General features: G+C 39.8%; 1 protein-coding gene across 1 annotated transcript in view; it reads right to left on the bottom strand.

Annotated features, from left to right (window-relative positions):
• Nucleotides 1-22,974, bottom strand: part of LOC117324417 (GPI inositol-deacylase-like) — a 65,743-nt gene that overhangs the window by 40,578 nt on the left and 2,191 nt on the right. Inside the window, exons 3-15 of the mRNA XM_033880300.1 lie at nt 22,408-22,428; nt 20,142-20,206; nt 19,553-19,641; nt 19,151-19,193; nt 18,858-18,949; nt 16,004-16,100; nt 14,294-14,451; nt 9,906-9,938; nt 9,339-9,391; nt 9,076-9,142; nt 8,167-8,331; nt 7,609-7,683; nt 7,061-7,113 (exon numbers count right to left, since the gene is read on the bottom strand). Coding sequence (XP_033736191.1) covers nt 7,061-7,113; nt 7,609-7,683; nt 8,167-8,331; nt 9,076-9,142; nt 9,339-9,391; nt 9,906-9,938; nt 14,294-14,451; nt 16,004-16,100; nt 18,858-18,949; nt 19,151-19,193; nt 19,553-19,641; nt 20,142-20,206; nt 22,408-22,428 — 1,011 coding nt within the window. The remainder of the gene's footprint in view (nt 1-7,060; nt 7,114-7,608; nt 7,684-8,166; nt 8,332-9,075; nt 9,143-9,338; nt 9,392-9,905; nt 9,939-14,293; nt 14,452-16,003; nt 16,101-18,857; nt 18,950-19,150; nt 19,194-19,552; nt 19,642-20,141; nt 20,207-22,407; nt 22,429-22,974) is intronic.

Here is a 22,974-nt window from a genome sequence, read left to right as displayed (position 1 = left end):
TTTTTGCAATTGTAGAGTATCTTCTGGAGTTTGGACGTGAAGCAGACTGATAGATAGGTCATCAAGCCAGTTTGTTAGTACAGATGTGGGACTAATACCCGGTAAATTCTTTCAAGCTCTATAAACTGACGCTGCTTACATCATATTGTACGATTTTTTTTTTAAACAACTTAATTTTAAGTGTCAGTCACAATTGGATTATTAAACCTCAATTAATGAGATTGTACCAGATAGACTTACCAAGTGGCACTATATCACTTAGTCAGGTCGTACCAGATAGACTACCCAGGTGGTACTATATCACTTAGTCAGGTTGTACCAGATAGACAAACCAGGTGGTACTATATCACTTAGTCAGGTCGTACCAGATAGACTACCCAGGTGGTACTATATCACTTAGTCAGGTCGTACCAGATAGACTACCCAGGTGGTACTATAACACTTAGTCAGGTCGTACCAGATAGACTACCCAGGTGGTACTATATCACTTAGTCAGGACGTACCAGATAGACTACCCTGGTGGTACTATATCACTTAGTCAGGTCGTACCAGATAGACTACCCAGGTGGTACTATATCACTTAGTCAGGTTGTACCAGATAGACAAACCAGGTGGTACTATATCACTTATTAAGGTCGTACCAGATAGACTACCCAGGTGGTACTATATCACTTAGTCAGGTCGTACCAGATAGACTACCCAGGTGGTACTATATCACTTAGTCAGGTCGTACCAGATAGACTACCCAGGTGGTACTATCACTTAGTCAGGTCGTGCCAGATAGGCTACCCAGGTGGTACTATATCACTTAGTCAGGTCGTACCAGATAGACTACCCAGGTGGTACTATATCACTTAGTCAGGTCGTACCAGATAGACTACCCAGGTGGTACTATATCACTTAGTCAGGTCGTACCATATAGACTACCCAGGTGGTACTATATCACTTAGTCAGGTCGTACCAGATAGACTACCCAGGTGGTACTATATCACTTAGTCAGGTCGTACCAGATAGACTACCCAGGTGGTACTATATCACTTAGTCAGGTCGTACCAGATAGACTACCCAGGTGGTACTATATCACTTAGTCAGGTCGTACCAGATAGACTACCCAGGTGGTACTATATCACTTAGTCAGGTCGTACCATATAGACTACCCAGGTGGTACTATATCACTTAGTCAGGTCGTACCAGATAGACTACCCAGGTGGTACTATATCACTTATTAAGGTCGTACCAGATAGACTACCCAGGTGGTACTATATCACTTAGTCAGGTCGTACCAGATAGACTACCCAGGTGGTACTATATCACTTAGTCAGGTCGTACCAGATAGACTACCCAGGTGGTACTATATCACTTAGTCAGGTCGTACCATATAGACTACCCAGGTGGTACTATATCACTTAGTCAGGTCGTACCAGATAGACTACCCAGGTGGTACTATATCACTTAGTCAGGTCGTACCAGATAGACTACCCAGGTGGTACTATATCACTTAGTCAGGTTGTACCAGATAGACTAACCAGGTGGTACTATATCACTTAGTCAGGTTGTACCAGATAGACTACCCAGGTGGTACTATATCACTTAGTCAGGTTGTACCAGATAGACTACCCAGGTGGTACTATCACTTAGTCAGGTCGTACCAGATAGACTACCCAGGTGGTACTATATCACTTAGTCAGGCCGACCAGATAGACTACCCAGGTGGTAATATTATCACTTAGTCAGGTCGTACCAGATAGACTACCCAGGTGGTACTATTATCACTTAGTCAGGTCGTACCAGATAGACTACCCAGGTGGTACTATATCACTTAGTCAGGTCGTACCAGATAGACTACCCAGGTGGTACTATCACTTAGTCAGGTCGTACCATATAGACTACCCAGGTGGTACTATATCACTTAGTCAGGTCGTACCAGATAGACTACCCAGGTGGTCCTATCACTTAGTCAGGTCGTACCAGATAGACTACCCAGGTGGTACTATTATCACTTAGTCAGGTCGTACCAGATAGACTACCCAGGTGGCACTATCATCACTTATTAAGGTCGTACCAGATAGACTACACAGGTGGTACTATATCACTTAGTCAGGTCGTACCAGATAGACTACCCAGGTGGTACTATATCACTTAGTCAGGTCGTACCAGATAGACTACCCAGGTGGTACTATATCACTTAGTCAGGTCGTACCAGATAGACTACCCAGGTGGTACTATATCACTTAGTCAGGTTGTACCAGATAGACTACCCAGGTGGTACTATATCACTTAGTCAGGTCGTACCAGATAGACTACCCAGGTGGCAATATTATCACTTAGTCAGGTCGTACCAGATAGACTACCCAGGTGGTACTATATCACTTAGTCAGGTCGTATCGGATAGACTACCCAGGTGGTACTATTATCACTTATTAAGGTCGTACCAGATAGACTACCCAGGTGGTACTATATCACTTAGTCAGGTCGTACCAGATAGACTACCCAGGTGGTACTATCACTTAGTCAGGTCGTACCAGATAGACTACCCAGGTGGCACTATATCACTTAGTCAGGCCGACCAGATAGACTACCCAGGTGGTACTATATCACTTAGTCAGGTCGTACCAGATAGACTACCCAGGTTGTACTATATCACTTAGTCAGGTCGTACCAGATAGACTACCCAGGTGGTACTATATCACTTAGTCAGGTCGTACCAGATAGACTACCCAGGTGGTACTATATCACTTAGTCAGGTCGTACCAGATAGACTACCCAGGTGGTACTATTATCACTTAGTCAGGTCGTACCAGATAGACTACCCAGGTGGTACTATTATCACTTAGTCAGGTCGTACCAGATAGACTACCCAGGTGGTACTATATCACTTAGTCAGGTCGTACCAGATAGACTACCCAGGTGGTACTATTATCACTTAGTAAGGTCGTACCAGATAGACTACCCAGGTGGTACTATATCACTTAGTCAGGTCGTACCAGATAGACTACCCAGGTGGTACTATATCACTTAGTCAGGTCGTACCAGATAGACTACCCAGGTGGTACTATTATCACTTAGTCAGGTCGTACCAGATAGACTACCCAGGTGGTACTATATCACTTAGTCAGGTTGTACCAGATAGACTACCCAGGTGGTACTATATCACTTAGTCAGGTCGTACCAGATAGACTACCCAGGTGGTACTATATCACTTAGTCAGGTTGTACCAGATAGACTACCCAGGTTGTACTATATCACTTAGTCAGGTCGTACCAGATAGACTACCCAGGTGGTACTATATCACTTAGTCAGGTCGTATCAGATAGACTACCCAGGTGGTACTATTATCACTTAGTCAGGTCGTACCAGATAGACTACCCAGGTGGTACTATATCACTTAGTCAGGTCGTACCAGATAGACTACCCAGGTGGTACTATATCACTTAGTCAGGTCGTACCAGATAGACTACCCAGGTGGTACTATATCACTTAGTCAGGTCGTACCAGATAGACTACCCAGGTGGTACTATATCACTTAGTCAGGTCGTACCAGATAGACTACCCTGGTGGTACTATATCACTTAGTCAGGTCGTACGAGATAGCTAGAGACTACCCAGGTGGTACTATATCACTTAGTCAGGACGTACCAGATAGACTACCCAGGTGGTACTATATCACTTAGTCAGGTCGTACCAGATAGACTACCCAGGTGGTAGTATTATCACTTAGTCAGGTCGTACCAGATAGACTACCCAGGTGGTACTATATCACTTAGTCAGGTCGTACCAGATAGACTACCCAGGTGGTACTATATCACTTAGTCAGGTCGTATCGGATAGACTACCCAGGTGGTACTATTATCACTTATTAAGGTCGTACCAGATAGACTACCCTGGTGGTACTATATCACTTAGTCAGGTCGTACCAGATAGACTACCCAGGTGGTACTATATCACTTAGTCAGGTTGTACCAGATAGACTACCCAGGTTGTACTATATCACTTAGTCAGGTCGTACCAGATAGACTACCCAGGTGGTACTATTATCACTTAGTCAGGTCGTACCAGATAGACTACCCAGGTGGTACTATATCACTTAGTCAGGTCGTACCAGATAGACTACCCAGGTGGTACTATATCACTTAGTCAGGTCGTATCGGATAGACTACCCAGGTGGTACTATTATCACTTATTAAGGTCGTACCAGATAGACTACCCAGGTGGTACTATATCACTTAGTCAGGTCGTACCAGATAGACTACCCTGGTGGTACTATATCACTTAGTCAGGTCGTACCAGATAGACTACCCAGGTGGTACTATATCACTTAGTCAGGTGGTACCAGATAGACTACCCAGGTGGTACTATTATCACTTAGTCAGGTCGTACCAGATAGACTACCCAGGTGGTACTATATCACTTAGTCAGGTCGTACCAGATAGACTACCCAGGTGGTACTATATCACTTAGTCAGGTCGTACCAGATAGACTACCCTGGTGGTACTATTATCACTTAGTCAGGTCGTACCAGATAGACTACCCAGGTGGTACTATATCACTTAGTCAGGTCGTACCAGATAGACTACCCAGGTGGTACTATATCACTTAGTCAGGTTGTACCAGATAGACTACCCAGGTGGTACTATATCACTTAGTCAGGTCGTACCAGATAGACTACCTAGGTGGCACTATATCACTTAGTCAGGTCGTACCAGATAGACTACCCAGGTGGTACTATATCACTTAGTCAGGTCGTACCAGATAGACTACCCAGGTGGTACTATATCACTTAGTCAGGTGGTACCAGATAGACTACCCAGGTGGTACTATATCACTTAGTCAGGTCGTACCAGATAGACTACCCAGGTGGTACTATATCACTTAGTCAGGTCGTACCAGATAGACTACCCAGGTGGTACTATATCACTTAGTCAGGTTGTACCAGATAGACTACCCAGGTGGTACTATATCACTTAGTCAGGTCGTACCAGATAGACTACCCAGGTGGTACTATATCACTTAGTCAGGTCGTACCAGATAGACTACCCAGGTGGTACTATATCACTTAGTCAGGTCGTACCAGATAGACTACCCAGGTGGTACTATATCACTTAGTCAGGCCGACCAGATAGACTACCCAGGTGGTACTATATCACTTAGTCAGGTCGTACCAGATAGACTACCCAGGTGGTACTATATCACTTAGTCAGGCCGACCAGATAGACTACCCAGGTGGTACTATATCACTTAGTCAGGTCATACCAGATAGACTACCCAGGTGGTACTATATCACTTAGTCAGGTTGTACCAGATAGACTACCCAGGTGGTACTATATCACTTAGTCAGGTCGTACCAGATAGACTACCCAGGTGGTACTATATCACTTAGTCAGGTCGTACCAGATAGACTACCCAGGTGGTACTATATCACTTAGTCAGGTCGTACCAGATAGACTACCCAGGTGGTACTATTATCACTTAGTCAGGTCGTACCAGATAGACTACCCAGGTGGTACTATATCACTTAGTCAGGTCGTACCAGATAGACTACCCAGGTGGTACTATATCACTTAGTCAGGTCGTACCAGATAGACTAACCAAGTGGTACTATATCACTTAGTCAGGTCGTACCAGATAGACTACCCAGGTGGTACTATATCACTTAGTCAGGTCGTACCAGATAGACTACCCAGGTGGTACTATATCACTTAGTCAGGTTGTACCAGATAGACTACCCAGGTTGTACTATATCACTTAGTCAGGTCGTACCAGATAGACTACCCAGGTGGTACTATATCACTTAGTCAGGTCGTACCAGATAGACTACCCTGGTGGTACTATATCACTTAGTCAGGTCGTACCAGATAGACTACCCTGGTGGTACTATATCACTTAGTCAGGTCGTACCAGATAGACTACCCAGGTGGTACTATATCACTTAGTCAGGTCGTACCAGATAGACTACCCAGGTTGTACTATATCACTTAGTCAGGTCGTACCAGATAGACTACCCAGGTTGTACTATATCACTTAGTCAGGTCGTACCAGATAGACTACCCAGGTGGTACTATATCACTTAGTCAGGTCGTACCAGATAGACTACCCAGGTGGTACTATATCACTTAGTCAGGTCGTACCATATAGACTACCCAGGTGGTACTATATCACTTAGTCAGGTCGTACCAGATAGACTACCCAGGTGGTACTATATCACTTAGTCAGGTCGTACCAGATAGACTACCCAGGTGGTACTATATCACTTAGTCAGGTCGTACCATATAGACTACCCAGGTGGTACTATATCACTTATTAAGGTCGTACCAGATAGACTACCCAGGTGGTACTATATCACTTAGTCAGGTCGTACCAGATAGACTACCCAGGTGGTACTATATCACTTAGTCAGGTCGTACCAGATAGACTACCCAGGTGGTACTATATCACTTAGTCAGGTCGTACCAGATAGACTACCCAGGTGGTACTATATCACTTAGTCAGGTCGTACCAGATAGACTACCCAGGTGGTACTATATCACTTAGTCAGGTCGTACCAGATAGACTACCCAGGTGGTACTATATCACTTAGTCAGGTCGTACCAGATAGACTAACCAAGTGGTACTATATCACTTAGTCAGGTGGTATTATCATATCAAACAACAACTTGGCATACAACTTGGCGTACAGATATCGAAAGTATTCACTGGATTAAAATTATGGAAGGGAGAGAACTCTGCAAGAACGTCAAAAACAGTGCTTATTCTGTTTAAAAATATCTTCATAGCAAGGAGTATAATAACATGTTTATAATAAACAAACATACCAGTATCCCTATTTCATGCCTTCTAAATAACAAGAGGAAACATTAGATCAAAATGCTACCAAATACTTGTTATGTTCAAAGAGCTTGGTCAAAAGCTATAATGCTGAAGGGTGGCAATTCTTTCAAAATTAGGGAACCTGTAATGTATTAAACTTTTATATCATGTAGCATTGTAGCATAACTGTACAAGATATTTACCTGGCAGACATCTTCAGACCATTCATGCTGATTTTAATGAGGTGAAAACTTACCATTGTTTATCTCCTTCCTTCAGTTTACAAGCACAGATCCAATCATTGGATAGCTAAAACAAACAGTTGTATTACAATACAGCGAGTCAGGATACTTTGTATAAACTACTATTTTCAAAGGTAATTTCATTTCAGTGCATTTGGTACTTAAATTTTTATTTTATGTTTATATTGTTTCCTGTTTTTAAGGTTTTCTGTTCCCCCTCAATATTTCTATGATTTTCCCGTGTTTATAGATGAATATAGGGTATGTCAACTCAGTAATACAATGTATTTTAATTATGTGATAATAATTTGATGATGCATTAAAATAAGGATGTCTACTGTACTGACTAAAACAAAGAGATGTACTGTATCAATTCAACATTTTGTTTCTTCTTTTCCTTCTTTTGGTTTATTGTTTAACAGTTTGGCCCTGTATTCCTATATTGCACACAAAGACATTAAATATTTGGTGCTGCAACACACCAAAACAAAGATAATGCTGCATGCTAAGATATTAGTTGAGATCAGGTGAAATTCTCATTGTAGACTACAAAGATACAAACCACATCACTGATGGCCACCAGAGAGTCAACACCTTCCCTAGGGATAGGAACAGCTAGGTAACGTGTCCTAGGCACCTACAGTATCAAAACATTTACTTAGTAACCAACAGCTAGGTAACGTGTCCTAGGCACCTACAGTATCAAAACATTTACTTAGTAACCACAGCTAGGTAATGTGTCCTAGGCACCTACAGTATCAAAACATTTACTTTGTAACCACAGCTAGGTAACATGTCCTAGACACCTACAGTATCAAAACATTTACTATAGTTTCTAACATTATAAGGATAAACATATATATATATATATAAAATGTTACATTTCTTAACTTTGGAAAAAAAAAAAAAAAATTTTTAAAGAGAGGCCAAATCAAATTCAATGAAATAGTGCAATTATTTAAACATGTACGATATATTTTCAATAAATGTGTAATTTTCAATAAAATGTGTAATTTTCTATGTCATGTACAATAACTTTTTAATAAATATATGTTTAATCACATTCAATGTAAATTAAGTGGTTTGATTATTGTTATTACAATCATTCACTACACTATACCTTAGCCCTGGCGTACTCCCACAGCTTTTCTGATTTCTCCACCCACACTATGGCAGGGTCAAGGGTTATCTCCTTTTCAAATGACTTGGTATATGCTAAGGGTCCAGAATGTGACAGGAAGTGATGTCGGAACACATTCATCCTCAAGGTTTTGTCAGTGCTAATCTGTGGACAAAATCACAAGACGAATACTGAATAATATGCAACATACGACTACTGTGCATTATCATATTTTTGTTATATCTATATACAAGTAGTTGACTTACATTATCATATTTTTGTTATATCTATGTAGTTGACATACATTATCATATTTTTGTTATATCTATGTAGTTGACTTACATTATCATAGTTTTGTTATATCTATGTAGCTGATTTACATTATCATAGTTTTGTTATATCTATGTAGCAGACCATCACACTATCTTATAAAAAACTAGATTGTGCTGTGTAACAAAATTTACATGACAGATAGCATTTTCTGAAAAGTTTTGTTTGTACTGGTACAGGACCCAGGAATACAAACTAATTTCAGATATTTTGTAAAAACTTGTATTAGAATTGTAGGGAGACAGTATTTAATGGATTTAAGCTTTCTAAGATAATTTTATGCTACAAATTTTTGTGGATCACTAATAGAAAGAAAACAGTAGATAACAAATATATATATACATAATGCCACCTGCAATACAAATGATCTAGGATTATCTTCCATTACTACACTTTCCTCACCACAATATCGACCATTCAGTAAAGAAAAGACACGAGTCTCCATGAAACTTGCCTGACCTGCCTGGCCTGCGACAATAAACAATTTAGGTTTGTAAAAGAGGAGGAAAGTCCTGTAAAAGCTGAACCAATTTCACATGTAAATGTGTAGTTTTTGGTGTTTTTGGAAAGTATACTCACTTGGGATGTAATGGGGTCAGTGATATCAAACAAAACCCGTGTGGTAGCCAGAATCATCTGTCGGCACCTGTCACAGTATAACATGGATAAGTGTATTTATATCATTAACAGAACTATATAGCAGTGTGAATCAAAGATTTACATAAACACACTTATAGTAGACTACAAATAGGAACGTTACTGAAGTCACACGATAATGAGAGCCATTGTCATGATAACATAGCAATGGTGACACAGACACAGCTTACTATAGCCAGACTTACCACACAGCACACAGGTGGTCAGTAGATACCCAAGCATTAGGAACAGACATGGTCTGAAAATAAACAGGAGAATTCAAATGGTTACCTAGAAGAAAATTGAATGATCTTTATCCGCCCTATGAAAAACTGTTTTTTTTCTATTTTCTATCCCTTCACCTTTTTCTTTTTCAAAATCATTTCAAACCAAAGGGATTCTATAAACAAAGTCTAAACTGATAAAAGAAGAACTTTCTGAGATATATCAATAACAATTTTTACTGTTTACCCAATCAAACTTAAATCTGAATGGGCATAACTAAGGACCATGGAGAATCTTCACGTGAAGTTTGAGAAACACTCCTCAAGTACTTTTCAAGAAATATTGATAACAAGTATTGTTTATGGAAGAAAGTGTGACCATGGACATAGGGTGATCTGCATAGCCCACCATAGTCAGATGGGCTATGAGCTAAAAACCGATTGTTTCTAAGACAATGCATTATGACAGAAATGAAAAGCAGGCAGCGTAAATCAATAGATTGACATGGGAGACCTTGACAATCTGATTAAATACCTAATGGTACTTACTGATGTGTAAACTCCACTGGACTCGTCAACAATCTATAAAAGACAAGTTTTTTTTATTAACTGATATTCTTTCAGTTTAAGAAAACAATTTATTTCAGAAAATGACAAAAATGACCGCTGGATTATATATAATATCACTTTTTTATTATGTAAACATTTAATTATAAAATCTTCATGGCCATGATATACTATAAAAAAAACCTTCTTTCTTAATACAGTGGAACTTCGTTAACTCGAACTCGGATAACTCGAATATCCCGCTTAACTCGAAGTACCTCGCCGGTCCCGGCCGAATTCTCTCTTTATCTTAGTAAAAAAAACTCGGAATATTCGAATTCGGATAACTCGAAAAACTCGGATAATACGAAGTAAAAATTTGGTCCCAACAATAAAAATCCTACTTGAAATGTTCGAATAACTCGAAGTATAATTTTCGTCGATCGGTGGCAAACGCCGACATTTTTTATGAGCTAAATTCCGTTTGAAATACTGAACATATCGCAGTGGCGTAGGAAGCGGGGGGGGGGGGGGGGGGGGGGGGGGGGGGGGGGGGGGGGGGGGCAATTGCCCCCCCACTTTTTACAGTGGGGGGGCAAACATATCTTTTTGCCCCCCCACTTTTTGACATCCAAAATCTTAAAAAGGGGAAAAAACACGAATTTATATATTCATTTCGATAAATATCTGTATATTTTCAAACCGATAATGTTTTCTTGAAGGCAACGATAAAAACTGTATCTTATACATCCGGAACATTCCGACTTTTATACTAGTATATCAATCCTCAGACCTGTGTGTCGGTCGTCTGCAATAGCCTGGTAAGTCAATATTTATATCTTAATACGAAATTTTGCTTAACTTCATCACATAGATTCAATAAGTTGATGATAATTTGTGAAGTTAATTGAGTTCATAATGAGAACAAGACAGAAACACAACATGAATAAGAATGCGCGGTTTTAACGTGAATAGAGTGATAATAATTACCGACAGGTAGGAGGAAATACAAAAAAAAAATTCGGCTCGCGCCTACGGCGCTCGCTTTATCACTAAGTTACTGCCCCCCCTTTCTATTGCATATCCACAGGGGGGCTTCGCCACCCTGGGACCCGCTGGGCGGCCCCCAGACCTCTCGCAAAAAGGGGAAAAAAAATCGTCTCGCGCCTACGGCGCTCTCGCATGATCACTTAATTACTAGACCCCGCTTTCGAAAACTCCTGGATCCGCGCCTGATCCCGAATTATTGGAAATGTGCTATATTCATTTTCCGCGGAGGGCTTAGACCCCCTTGAACCCCCTATCAGGGCGCTGCCCTGGACCCGCTGGGCGGCCCCTCAGACCCCTCGTCAAAAAAAAGGCAAAAAAAATCGGCTCGCGCCTACGGCGCTCGCGTTGTTACTAAATTACTGGACCCCCCGCCCTTTCCAAAATCCGACCCCCCGCCCTTTCCAAAATCCGACCCCACGCCCTTTCCAAAATCCTGGCCGGGCCTGGTGATTCATGTTTTGCCATAAATAATATATCCTGATTTGCGTAAATAACTTATTTTGTACTACATAAATTATTAAAATTATCATGAGATGTTGAAATGATAATTATTGGCTAATTTTGCGGAGATGGCATACGATTTGTTTAGTGCGTAAAATTTAAGGTTAAAAAAAATTTTGCCCCCCCATTTTTTGACGACTTCCTACGCCACTGTATCGGCACTACTAACCTACATGCTATTATAAGTGTTTCATAAATTCATAAAAGAAATTGTCGGTTGAATCTTATAACAACAAGTCTTGGTGATAAAAAGTACTGCTTTACTTACATCAGGTAATTTCCCAAGGCGGTCGCCGATATCAGTACACACGATAGTCAACAACTCATCTACCCGTTCGCTCAAGCGGAACTAATCTCTGACACACCGGTAGATCTACCCGGCTGATGTTTTTACAGGTGTAGAAATGACACAGTCACCGGCGCCTATTAAATCTTTAAACTGCTGAAACAATAGCGTAATTACTGCCGAGGTGTTCAGAGTACAACTGTAACGGTCAGTGCTGTCTATTAAATCGGATAAAACGCCAACTCAGTTACAGTAACATTTTATACGCACATGCGCAGCCCAACTTCCGGTGCTAATACACATGGAAATAGCGTGGTTATCAATAAAAAGTAAGTAGGCCGATCAAACAGTATTTTATATATGTCCAATAAAAGGTAATGGTTCTGTTACGTTTTGTATGCAATCTGTGTTAAACTTAAACGGTTATTTGTTTTGACATTAATAACTTCGTTATTTTGTCGAATTCCGTTTTATCGTTTACCTTTTGCAAACATGACTTGCACATCAGATCGTTATTGAAGTGACTAAGTGAAAGAAACTTTATCGTGATCGTGTATATCGGCAAAACTACACCAAATTACAAGTGACATAACGAAACATTACATATATATTTACATGTATTGACCAGTCTTCACACTAAACTGATGAGCGACAGAGCGAAGTTATAATGATTATATAATGTTGACAAATATTGACCAAACTTTTCACCAAAAACGATAACTCGCTTAATTCGAACACTCGGATAACTCGAAGTTTTTTCGTGGTCCCGTCGACTTCGAGTTAACGAAGTTCCACTGTATCTACAAAGTTTGGCACAGAAAAAGTGTTTTAACACTATTGTTTTTTACAGTTCAATTAAGAAATGAAAACCGGTAGTTAACCTGATGTTCTTGTGATTTATCTTTACATTAGATGTAAGAATTACAGGGTCAAGTTGTATAAAATGTGATAAGGCTAATCACAGGTTGATAACAATTACCAAATCCTGATAAAATCATTTCTAACAAGAGGCCCAAAGGGCCTTAACGGTCACCTGAGATTTGAAATATTTCGGCCAACTAAATTGACCCTTTTTGGCCCCACCCATCAGTCCTAATGGGGTTAGTCTATGAAGAGTATTTGATTCTAACATATAGTAGAGAAGAAGATTTTTGAAATTTCAGTCAATTTGACCCTTTTTGGCCCCGCCCACTAGCCCCTGGGAGTCAACCAGGGCCAACATGTACATAACATCAAACTGTAATCCCATGCTGATAATTTGAACCAAGTTAGAATGAATTCCAATACAAATCCAACAAATGATAGTCAAAAATGTGATTTCCCTATATAAACTATAGTAAAGTTTACCCCCTCCCCAGGGGCAAACGTGAGACCCCAGGGTCATGAAATTCACAATTTTGGTAAAGAACCTTAAGACCCTTCCATCTATGAAGAGTATTTGATTCTACCATATCTGAGAGTAGAGAAGAAGATTTTTGAAATTTCAGTCAATTTGACCTTTTTTGGCCCCGCCCACTAGCCCCTGGGAGTCAACCAGGGCCAACATGTACATAACATCAAACTGTAATCCCATGCTGATAATTTGAACCAAGTTAGAATGAATTCCAATACAAATCCAACAAATGATAGTCAAAAATGTGATTTCCCTATATAAACTATAGTAAAGTTTACCCCCTCCCCAGGGGCAAACGTGAGACCCCAGGGTCATGAAATTCACAATTTTGGTAAAGCACCTTAAGACCCTTCCATCTATGAAGAGTATTTGATTCTACCATATCTGAGAGTAGAGAAGAAGATTTTTGAAATTTTAGTCAATTTGACCCTTTTTGGCCCCGCCCACCAGCCCCTGGGGGTCAATTAGGGCCAACATGTACATACCATCAAACTGTCATCCCATGCTGATAATTTGATACAAGTTAGAATGAATTCCAATACAAATCCAACAAATAATAGTCAAAAATGTGATTTCCCTATATAAACTATAGTAAAGTTTACCCCTCCCCAGGGGCACACGTGAGACCCCAGGGTCATGCAATTCACAATTTTGGTAAAGCACCACAAGACCCTTTCATCTATAAAGAGTGTTTGACTCCACCATATCTGAGAGTAGAGAAGAAGATTTTTGAAGTTTTAGTCAATTTGACCCTTTTTGGCCCCACCCCTCAGGCCCCTGGGGGGTGGGGACCATATAATTCACAATTTTGGTTGACCTTCAGCCATAGAAACTTTCTGCCAAATTTCATTGAATTTTGTTAAGCGGTTTTGGAGAAGAAGTCGAAAATGTAAAAAGTTTACGGACGCACGACGGACGACGGACGACGGCGGACAAAAGGCGATTAGAATAGGTCACTTGAGACTTCGTCTCAGGTGACCTAATAAAACTAGCTTGACAAAATTTTATTAAAATATAGCACTCCCCAGTTTCTTCCTACCTGTCAATGTTAAGGAATACACACACATCGGTTTTGAAGTAAATAATATAAGCAATGAGATGTTCACTAATCAAGTGATTCGGCTAATCACCTTTTGAACAACTGAGCCTATACCTACATACCCCTTTAAGTGAGGTGAAACTGTTCCTGACTAGGACATCGCGGTGACCTCCACCAGTAGAAACAATGGTCACATGACTAAGGCTACTGTTACCATGCTCCACCCAATAGTTGTTTACAGTTGTTATAAATGTGGACAGCGTCTTGTCGAATGGAATAACTGTTGGTAGAGTAGTATGTAACACAACATATTAGGATATACAGTACAGGCAATATTGTAAAACTTGGTGTATATAACAATGAATAACCTCATTATGTAGATCTTAATGTGATATATTAGAGGTATCTAGCAGTGTCTTCAGTAATACCAAATATATTTCATGAGTGTGGCTAATATTTTTATATTTTTCATGAGTGTGTAGCACAGGTGAAAACTATCAAAATATTAGCCACACTCGTGAAATATATTTGGTATTACTGGAGACACTATTAGATATTCTGTTTATAACATTTTATTGCAAAATATACTGAGACAGCTAAATATCTTCAAGAATTCATTGTGGTCCTCTGTCAACGGCTCACAAATGTAAGCCAAATTGTGATATTATGTATTCTATCTTGCATTATAACGTCATACAACACGATGGAGAGCTTTATGCAAATTTGAATTTTCTCCATTTCCATTTTTAAGCAGTGTTCTGTTTTGATTGGTAAAATCAGAAAAAGCTATATTTTTCATATCAGAAAAAGTGATATTATTTACTATAAATGAAAAATATCACTTTTATAAAATGAATGATTTTCGATACTTCACTGGTAAAAATGTAATAAAACTCATTATTCCTTACCAACAGACTTTACTTTGATCAGCCATTTTGACGGTTAACCTTCACAGTCCCAATAACAGTTTGTACACTAACAGCGTCCTATCAGTCCCAATGACAGTATGTACACTAACAACGTCCCATCAGTCCCAATGACAGTATGTACACACTTACATCGTCCTATCAGTCCCAATGACAGTATGTACACTCTTACATCGTCCTATCAGTCCCAATGACAGTATGTACACTTACATCGTCCTATCACAATGACAGTATGTACACTTACAACGTCCTATCACAATGACAGTATGTACACTAACAACGTCCTATCAGTCCCAATGACAGTATGTACACACTTACATCGTCCTATCAGTCCCAATGACAGTATGTACACACTTACAACGTCCTATCAGTCCCAATGACAGTATGTACACACTTACATCGTCCTATCAGTCCCAATAACAGTATGTACACTAACAGCGTCCTATCAGTCTCAATGACAGTATGTACACACTTACATCGTCCTATCAGTCCCAATGACAGTATGTACACTTACAACATCCTATCAGTCATGCTATGTATATCATTTTACAGTTCTTCACATTTTATTTTAGTTACATGTAGTTAGTATCATGACATTGCCAGGTGAATACATCAACACATCTTAAATCTCTGTTTCCCACTACTTCCAGCAGATATACATACCATAATTAACATGTCTGTTTTACAAGCTTTACATACAGTAATCTTACTTATTCAAACAAAAATTTGTGTCCTCATTGGTTACCGGTACTTAATATGTAAAGTATGAACGATAGAGATACATAATCATTGTAATTAGTTATGTTTAATGAAGGAGATGGAGCACTATTGGAACTAATTTATGTTTGTGCCAAGCTATGAGAATGTATGATACTAGAGTGCAGTAATGACTTGAAGTGTACATACCAGGACCCTGGTGTGGGGTAGCCTGTGTGATAATGACGGAAACCAGACTGGGGTCAAAATCAGGAAGTGTGAATAGTGCTCGGGCAATTATTCCACCCTACAACAACAAATATTATACACAATTAAATAGCATACAGATGTTTTAATTGACAATACACTGATATGGTACTGCTGTTATTGAGTAGCAATCATGGCATCATTCTTTACATCACCAAGCAGAACTGAAAATTCTCTACATGAGGAATATGAAGTGGAGGTAATAAGGATATCTATAGAGCCTTACCATGGAGTGTCCTAATACAGGAGGGAACAGGAGTTCTGTAGGGATTATCTGTAGAGCCTTACCATGGAGTGTCCTAATAGAGGAGGGAACAGGAGTTCTGTAGGGGATATCTATAGAGCCTTACCATGGAGTGTCCCACTAGTACTACAGAGGAGGGAACAGGAGTTCTGTAGGGATTATCTGTAGAGCCTTACCATGGAGTGTCCCACTAGTACTACAGAGGAGGGAACAGGAGTTCTGTAGGGGGATATCTATAAAGCCTTACCATGGAGTGTCCCACTAGTACTACAGAGGAGGGAACAGGAGTTCTGTAGGGGATATCTATAGAGCCTTACCATGGAGTGTCCCACTAGTACTACAGAGGAGGGAACAGGAGTTCTGTAGGGGATATCTATAGAGCCTTACCATGGAATGTCCCACTAGTACTACAGAGGAGGGAACAGGAGTTCTGTAGGGGGATATCTATATAGCCTTACCATGGAGTGTCCCACTAATACTACAGAGGAGGGAACAGGAGTTCTGTAGGGGATATCTATAGAGCCTTACCATGGAGTGTCCCACTAGTACTACAGAGGAGGGAACAGGAGTTCTGTAGTGGATATCTATAGAGCCTTACCATGGAGTGTCCCACTAGTACTACAGAGGAGGGAACAGGAGTTCTGTAGGGGATATCTATAGAGCCTTACCATGGAGTGTCCCACTAGTACTACAGAGGAGGGAACAGGAGTTCTGTAGGGGGATATCTATAGAGCCTTACCATGCAGTATCCCACTAGTACTACAGAGGAGGGAACAGGAGTTCTGTAGGGAATATTTATAGAGCCTTACCATGGAGTGTCCCACTAGTACTACAGAGGAGGGAACAGGAGTTCTGTAGGGGATATCTATAGAGCCTTACCATGGAGTGTCCTAATAGAGGAGGGAACAGGAGTTCTGTAGGGGATATCTATAGAGCCTTACCATGGAGTGTCCCACTAGTACTACAGAGGAGGGAACAAGAGTTCTGTAGGGGATATCTATAGAGCCTTACCATGGAGTGTCCCACTAGTACTACAGAGGAGGGAACAGGAGTTCTGTAGGGGATATCTATAGAGCCTTACCATGGAGTGTCCCACTAGTACTACAGAGGAGGGAACAGGAGTTCTGTAGGGGATATCTATAGAGCCTTACCATGGAGTGTCCCACTAGTACTACAGAGGAGGGAACAGGAGTTCTGTAGGGGATATCTATAGAGCCTTACCATGGAGTGTCCCACTAGTACTACAGAGGAGGGAACATGAGTTCTGTAGGGGATATCTATAGAGCCTTACCATGGAGTGTCCCACTAGTACTACAGAGGAGGGAACAGGAGTTCTGTAGGGGATATCTATAGAGCCTTACCATGGAGTGTCCCACTAGTACTACAGAGGAGGGAACAGGAGTTATGTAGGGGATATCTATAGAGCCTTACCATGGAGTGTCCCACTAGTACTACAGAGGAGGGAACAGGAGTTCTGTAGGGGATATCTATAGAGCCTTACCATGGAATGTCCCACTAGTACTACAGAGGAGGGAACAGGAGTTCTGTAGGGGGATATCTATAGAGCCTTACCATGGAGTGTCCCACTAATACTACAGAGGAGGGAACAGGAGTTCTGTAGGGGATATCTATAGAGCCTTACCATGGAGTGTCCCACTAATACTACAGAGGAGGGAACAGGAGTTCTGTAGGGGATATCTATAGAGCCTTACCATGGAGTGTCCCACTAGTACTACAGAGGAGGGAACAGGAGTTCTGTAGGGGATATCTATAGAGCCTTACCATGGAGTGTCCCACTAGTACTACAGAGGAGGGAACAGGAGTTCTGTAGGGGATATCTATAGAGCCTTACCATGGAGTGTCCCACTAGTACTACAGAGGAGGGAACAGGAGTTCTGTAGGGGATATCTATAGAGCCTTACCATGGAGTGTCCCACTAGTACTACAGAGGAGGGAACAGGAGTTCTGTAGGGGATATCTATAGAGCCTTACCATGGAGTGTCCCACTAGTACTACAGAGGAGGGAACAGGAGTTCTGTAGGGGATATCTATAGAGCCTTACCATGGAGTGTCCCACTAGTACTACAGAGGAGGGAACAGGAGTTATGTAGGGGATATCTATAGAGCCTTACCATGGAGTGTCCCACTAATACTACAGAGGAGGGAACAGGAGTTCTGTAGGGGGATATCTATAGAGCCTTACCATGGAGTGTCCCACTAGTACTACAGAGGAGGGAACAGGAGTTATGTAGGGGATATCTATAGAGCCTTACCATGGAGTGTCCCACTAGTACTACAGAGGAGGGAACAGGAGTTCTGTAGGGGATATCTATAGAGCCTTACCATGGAGTGTCCCACTAGTACTACAGAGGAGGGAACAGGAGTTCTGTAGGGGATATCTATAGAGCCTTACCATGGAGTGTCCCACTAGTACTACAGAGGAGGGAACAGGAGTTCTGTAGGGGATATCTATAGAGCCTTACCATGGAGTGTCCCACTAGTACTACAGAGGAGGGAACAGGAGTTCTGTAGGGGATATCTATAGAGCCTTACCATGGAGTGTCCCACTAATACTACAGAGGAAGGAGGCATTGGAGCTTCTCCATACAGTGTCAAGATCTTTGTCATGCACAGGTGCACAAATTCTGGAATAAAAAAATGTTACAATAGATTAAGATTGCTTATAATTATGTGTAGTACTTGTGTCATTCAATAATATATTTCTTGAAATGAACGATTACAACATAGGTTTGCAAAAATGTATATAAAAATGTTTGTTATTACTTTATAATTCTTTTAAGTGAACTATCACAATGTAATTATTAATTATGATAGAAACTACATACCTGTCTGGTCTTGTAAGGTCCCACCATACAGACCCATCATCTCCTACAAACAAAACACCAAGGCCATTATAGAATCTGGACTCAGTCATAATGTTATGACAGAGTAACATCTCTGACTTGTGTGTATTACACAAAAATATCTCAAATATTACACAGGTATAAAGCTTTAAAGCATATTAAAACATATCTATTGTGAATAGTTTAGCTTACAACAAAGTCATACTTCAGTCTTAAGTAAATGAACAAACTGACATGAATTTATAAATCTGTATAGAGCAATCATCCTGTGAGTAAAGGCGGTTCATTCTTGACAGTTTAAAGCATATGTTTACATTGTTATAACATGCTGATAAACAAGTTGATTTTAAAAAGACTGATGCAAGAATAGTTCTTAAGATTCACCTCATTTAAATCCACTGTGAAGTAATTGAAATGGAAGTTTGGTTTTTTTTCTTCAACACGTCTTAATGCCACTGATGCAAGGGATCGGGCTGCAGGCAGGAAGTATGGGAACACATTATACAGTAACGATAATATAGTACAACATCTCAAACGCTTAACTCATTCTTCTGTTGATATAGTTTTTAATAACGTGTTTCATCAATAGTAAAAAGCTATTTCCACAAGTATCTATACATATTCTCATTTTGTATTTACTAATAATAAAACCAAACATGTCTTCTTTCATTGCTACCTGACCAATTTATTTTCCATACATGAGAGACTTCAAATGATAAAGCATGGAACATAGATCTAACAGAAAATGCAAAAACGTTCTTTGAAAGAAGACATTTTTGTATAACAGCAATATAATACTTTTAGCAAAATATACTGTAACTAGTTAGATACAAAATTGTCATCATGACCAATCAATTCTCTTCAGTGCTCAAAGTAGGTTGTTTAACAGGTGGTTAGTGGGATATATTTACTTGTTAAGTTTGCCAATAGGTTAGCTAAGTAAGATAAAAACTAGTCTCAATGTGACTTTTACCTTGCTTGTGACTTCCAGCATTACCAGGGATGAACAGAACAGGTACCCCTTGAAGATTCATGTTACTATGAAAAAAAAAGATATAAATTGATTGAAATCATATTTAAATAGTATTGCTGTAAAGACAAGCATCATCAGATTAAAAACTTGTTAAAAGAAAAAAAAGAGAGTAAAGCCCGACATACCAAAATGTGCCCATGAACTTAATTAACTAAGAAAAATAAACTGGTCAACATGTCAAATATCATAGCAAGTTCTAAAATAATGGTGAAATACAGCAACTTTTTATGATAGATAATTATAAGGATCTAACCACCAGTATAACCACAAATCAAACTAGTCATATGTTGCCAACACAATGAATCTGATACTAGTACAAATGGCAGATATCTTACATGATGAGGCAGTAATGTTCCGAGTATAGTGGTGTGTAAGAGTTTACAATTCTCCAAGTAGGCAGCAACATATAACTTCATGTGGTAGAATTGAGAACTGTTCACCAGATATACAGCTTATACACAAACAAATAACATGAAAAGGCTTATCTTAATTTACTCTTCTTACAGAATGAAATGATGATTTAATTCAAACTAAATAAATTATGAATCTCATTTGGTCACTACCACTGGGGAGATATGTATGTATTAGGAATGAATGCTGCAGCCTACTTGGGGAACTGTAAATTCTGATGTTGGAACTTCCTTTCACTGTTACTGTTTCTCAATAATGAGAGCTGTTTTATCACACAAAAGAACAATTATCATTACCACTCACAGAAGACATCATGCATTTCAGCTATGTTCACTACAATTTCATATAACAATACAATGGACAGGGTAAAACACTTAAAGCCTTTTCATCTACTCTAGTTTGTTGACTTCAAATCTGGAAGTACCAAGGAAAGTGTGTGGCACATGCAAATAGGAAGTATATGCTAACATGTGGATTAATGAAAAGTAAATCACATTATCCAACAGGTCTGTATCATTGGGAAAGGTTATCATGTGTCTTACAGATCACTGAATGACGATCAGATCATCGTGTGTCTCGACAGATCATGTGTCTTACAGGTCATCATGTGTCTGACAGATCATCATGTGTCTGACAGGTCATCTTGTGTCTGACAGGTCATCGTGTGTCTGACAGGTCATCATGTGTCTGACAGATCATGTGTCTGACAGATCATGTGTCTGACAGGTCATCTTGTGTCTGACAGATCATGTGTCTGACAGATCATGTGTCCGACAGGTCATCGTGTGTCCGACAGATCATCATGTGTCTTACAGATCATCATGTGTCTTACATGTCATCATGTGTCTTACAGATCATCATGAGTCTGACAGATCATCGAATGTCTGACAGGTCATCATGTGTCAGACAGATCATGTGTCTGACACAGATCATTGTGTGTCTGACAGATCATCGCGAGTCTGACAGGGCATCATGTGTCACACAGATGATGGGGTCTGACAGATCATCATATGTCTGACTGATTATTGTGTGTCTGACAGATCATCGTGTGTCTGACAGATCATCGTGTGTCTGACTGATCATCATGTTTCTGAGAGATCATTGTATGTCTGACTGATCATTGTATGTCTGACAGATTGTGTGTCTGACTGATCATAGTGTGCCTTACAGATCATCATGTGTCTAACAGATCATTGTGTGTCTGACTGATCATCGTGTTTCTGAGAGATTATTGTATGTCTGACAGATCGTGTGTCTGACTGATCATTGTGTGTCTGACTGATCATTGTGTGTCTGAGAGATTATTGTATGTCTGTCTGATCATTGTGTGTCTGACTGATCATTGTGTGTCTGAGAGATTATTGTATGTCTGTCTGATCATTGTGTGTCTGACAGATTGTGTGTCTGACTGATCATTGTGTGTCTGAGAGATTATTGTATGTCTGACAGATCGTGTGTCTGACTGATCATTGTGTGTCTGACTGATCATCGTGTTTCTGAGAGATTATTGTATGTCTGACAGATCGTGTGTCTGACTGATCATTGTGTGTCTGAGAGATTATTATGTAATTGACAGATAACGTGTAATGGACGGGTCATTGTGTGAAGGACAGATCAGTGTGTAACAGACAGATGGTTTGATAGACAGATAATTGTGTGATGGACAGGTCAGTGTGAACAGGTTAACATATTGAAGATAAGTTGACTGTACTGTAGCCAAAAGGTCGTCATTTCAGGAAGGGTCATCATGATGTAGAATAGCATAATACATCAACTTTGATGAATTGTTACATACCTTACATATCTGGCATAATCCCTAGAAACAAAAGAAAACAAATAATATATCTACATGGCTACACTTTGTATACAGTCATAGACACTTCCTTATCAAGTTCTCACTTCTAAACTTTCACTAGCTATTCACCTTAGGAAATATACTCCACAGAAAAATACTATGTCGTAAGACTATTGATACATATCTTTTTAAGTAGTGAAATTAATCTGAAATCATCTGTCTTCAAGGAAAGCAAATTTGCTTATTTTCCAAGAATCAAACTTTCCCTAAAGTCTAGTGTCATCTATTAAAATCTATTAAAATCTATTAAAATCAGTACGACACTTGACACTTATATAAAACCCTTTATTTTCAAAAATGTTTTAAAATAATTAATACCAATAAATAAATCACACTGCTAAAGAGTATTTACATTGCAATTTATTTATATATGAATCATGATCAACACAGGTAAGCATCATCTTTTAATACAGTAACTGCTGCTAGTTTCAATTTTCAAAGAAACCTGACTAAGCATATAAATCTGGTTTTGAATTGTTTACTAGCACCATCCAGTAACAGGCAGCT

Source organism: Pecten maximus, chromosome 1 (genome assembly GCF_902652985.1).
Source record: "Pecten maximus chromosome 1, xPecMax1.1, whole genome shotgun sequence".
Lineage (NCBI taxonomy): Eukaryota > Metazoa > Mollusca > Bivalvia > Pectinida > Pectinidae > Pecten > Pecten maximus.
Note: the sequence above shows the minus strand (reverse complement) of the source record. Positions and strands in the feature narration are given on the sequence as shown.